At 40.3% G+C, this 3,409-nt stretch overlaps 1 protein-coding gene across 1 annotated transcript; it reads right to left on the bottom strand.

Annotated features, from left to right (window-relative positions):
• Nucleotides 1-1,425: 1,425 nt before the first annotated feature.
• LOC145670098 (uncharacterized) lies at nucleotides 1,426-2,301 on the bottom strand. Its single transcript, XM_081738464.1, has one exon. The coding sequence runs from the start codon at nucleotides 2,299-2,301 to the stop codon at nucleotides 1,426-1,428; it is 876 nt and encodes a 291-aa protein (XP_081594590.1).
• Between the last annotated feature and the right edge of the window lie 1,108 nt (nucleotides 2,302-3,409).

Below are 3,409 nucleotides of genomic sequence, written 5' to 3'. Positions count from 1 at the left end.
CAACGACTCCATTTCCTTGTCCATTGCCTTCTTCCATTCAAAACTTTCTTTGCTTTGTATGGCTTCGTCATAGGAACTGGGACTGTCTAAGTCATTAACTAACTCTTCTACTGCCATCACATAATCGTCGTATTTTGCAGGTTTCTTCAGAGTCGCTCGGTCTCGCAACACTATGCCCTGACCATTAAGTTTCTCTTCCGTACTCGGCTTGGGAGACACTAGCGGTCTATCTTCTTTCATTTTTGCCGATTCTTACTTGACTATAGGTTTTGATATTTCTTCCGGTTCTCTACTCTGAACGTCCCTTGTTCGTAGCTGTACTTCTTCTCTAGAAGTTTCTTCAAGTGTACTTTCTTTGAAAATGACGTCTCTGGAGATAATAACTCTTCTTTCTTCTTTAATCCAAACTCGATATGCTTCATCTCCATTGTAACCAATGAGATATCCTTGCTTGGCTTTCCTGTCCATCTTTCTTCTTTTTTGTACTGGAATGTGCACATAACACTTGCAACCGATCTGTCTCATATGCTTAATCCTTGGTCTCTTCTGCTTCCAGAGTTCATATGGACTGACACCTTTTTGTGAAGATTTTCCGGTCCTGTTAAGAATGTAGATCGCTGTTGAGGCCATTTCTGCCCACATCTCTTGCGGAAATTGCACTTCTTGGTTAGAGTAAAGGAATGTTCTTGCCATTTCCATAATGGTTCTATTCTCACGCTCACTGCCCCCATTTTGTTCCGGTGTATAAGGCGCTGTGAACCGTTGATGGATGCCATACTCCTTGAGTATCTTCCGTATTTCGGCATTGTCAAACTCTCCTCCGTTGTCGCTAAAAAACTCTCTAATGGTATGTCCTTCTGCCTTGGCACTGGCTAACACCTGTTTCAACGCATCTTTCACTTCTGATTTTTGATGTAGAAAAACACCAAACCTGTACTTTGAATAATCGTCTCTGAATATAGCTAAGTACTTGTACTTCTGAAACGATTCACTAAAGGGACCACAGACATCTGCTGATAATAATTCTTCCACTGAAGATGAAGGTTTTCTACTACTAAACGGTAGTCTGTGCGCTTTTCCGTAAACACAAGAGTCACAGAGAACATTTTCATCTTTCACAGAAATATTCAGCTCTTTCTTCATTAAATCTTTGATATGTTGCTTGTCCTGATGTCCCCATCTGCTATGGTACAATTGTAAAAGAGCTTTATCAGACATCACAACATTCACTTCTTCACAATTACTTGAGGGTACTAGTTCAAACTGCGCTTTGAACAACGCCCCTTGTACTTTTCTTTTGCCATGAACGATAGCAACTCCGTCCATTTCTAACAAACACTCTGTGGTAGAGGACGTAAATTTACTATTCCTATTCCTATCCTGTGCGGCCAAAACTGAGAACAGATTTTTCGTAAGATTCGGAACCTACCACACATCCGTAAGGATTAAGTCAACTTTCTTGCCTTTCACTTTTGAAAGCACTTTGACGTCACCTTTCCCTAATGCAAGCAGCTTCTCTTTACCTGCTGCTGAAATACTACTCGGGTTCTCAAACTTCTGATAATTGAGGAAGAAATCGGGTGTGTGTGTTACATGCTTCGTTGCACCATTGTCAATCCACCAAACGAAAGACCCATTCTCTTCTGTAGAACATTCTTCGTTCGCAGAATAGACAATTGTCAACTTGGTTTCACTAGATTTCTGATGCTTCTTCTTCTCATTCTTAGGCGGTTTCCCATCTGCAATCCACTTTTTGCCCGTTCGAACCCAATGCCCTCTACGTCTGCAGTAATTACAAATATCATCTTTCTTCACCTTCTTCTGTAATTGTTTCGGCGGATTCACTACTAATGCTTCTTGCTCTGAAGGCGCATCCTTGTACTTGCCTACTGGTGACCGCTGTACAAAGTTCCTTTCGAACATACACAACTGTGTAGTTAATTCGTCAAACGTACGTTGTACTTCCTTGGTCAGCAACATCCAACTTGATTTGAAAGTTTCAAAAGTACTGGGTAAGATGTGTAACACTTTACAGATCAACAAAAGATCCGGTAATTCAGTATGTCCTTTGTCCTTCAACCCACTGTTGAGTTCCATCCACAAACTGTTCAATTTAGCTATGTGTGTGGAAACATCTTCACTTTCACTCCAAGAAAAGGCGAAAAAGTCCATACAAATCTTGAACAATTGATCTGTGGAACTTGCCTCAAATAGCTTCTTTAAAGCTAACCACATTTCTTCAGCCGTATCTTTGTCCATTATCTTCTGGTAGACTTCGTCCGTTACTGCCTTAGTTATCATCGACTTGGCATAACTATTTGCTTTCCGGTAAACGTCAGCCTCTGCTCTATATTTCTTCTTTTGAGCTTCTGAAGCGGAATCTTCTAACAGTTCCGGTTTTCGCAATTAGCCATCGATAACTTCTAGTGTCCCTTCATGGTATTCTAATAAGTCCCTAATTTTTCTTTTCCATATGGGCCACTCTTTCTCACACGATAACGGCTTTATATTCTTTAACAAATCCATCTTCGTATTTAAAGGAAAAAAAAAACTGACACAGACCAACTAACCTACTAGGTGTATTTGAATACAAGCGTCTCGACTTTTACTACTAGGAAACGTAAAATGCAATAAATCTATTTGCACTTCACACCACAACAGTTGCACTTCACTTAGAATATGCATATGTCACTAGCACGCCTAAAATAATGCGTAAGCCATTTGTCGCACTATTCAAGCACTTAAAACCAGCAGTTTCGGAAAATTTCAGTAAGCACACTGGGCCTCATTAAGCACACTGGGCCCATAACCAGTATGTTGGAAATTTTACAAAAAAAAAAAAAAAAAAAAAAAAAAAAAAAAACTAAATAAAGTACGTGAGTATCTTACCTCAATTTCCGCAAACGTGGTTTCCGTTCGTCGTCGTGGATAAAAAGAAAAAACCTTCTCTTACAGGTAATGCTCCCCTTGATCTTCCTATCTTCTAGAAGATACGACGTGATTTTTACACTGTCAGTCAGTCCTGTGCACAGGCTGGAGTCCAATATTATACACGTCCCAACTTCCTGCAGTACTAACTTCCAGTAGCTATAAAAATCACACCGGAGCACGTAATTATATTCACTTCACTTACTATTTAAACTCACGATCTGTGTTAGAAAGACGCCACGATCTGTGTTGACCGCACTCTACGATAGTTGCATACGACTGCTTCCTACAGAGCAGCAACTTCCAGCGCACAGCACTCATACAAAACACAAACTGTAACTGTGTGTGTGTGCATCTCGCTACTACAACTGCCCTTACGTATTGTCACTAGAGGGCGTAAGGTAATACACGTCACTCACCCTGACGTCACTAAACGAAAACTTGATAAACAAAAGCACATAAAAAAGATCTGTATGTGCAA

The sequence above is a fragment of the Thermobia domestica genome, chromosome 14 (assembly GCF_964235325.1).
Source record: "Thermobia domestica chromosome 14, izTheDome1.hap1.1, whole genome shotgun sequence".
NCBI lineage: Eukaryota > Metazoa > Arthropoda > Insecta > Zygentoma > Lepismatidae > Thermobia > Thermobia domestica.
Note: the sequence above shows the minus strand (reverse complement) of the source record. Positions and strands in the feature narration are given on the sequence as shown.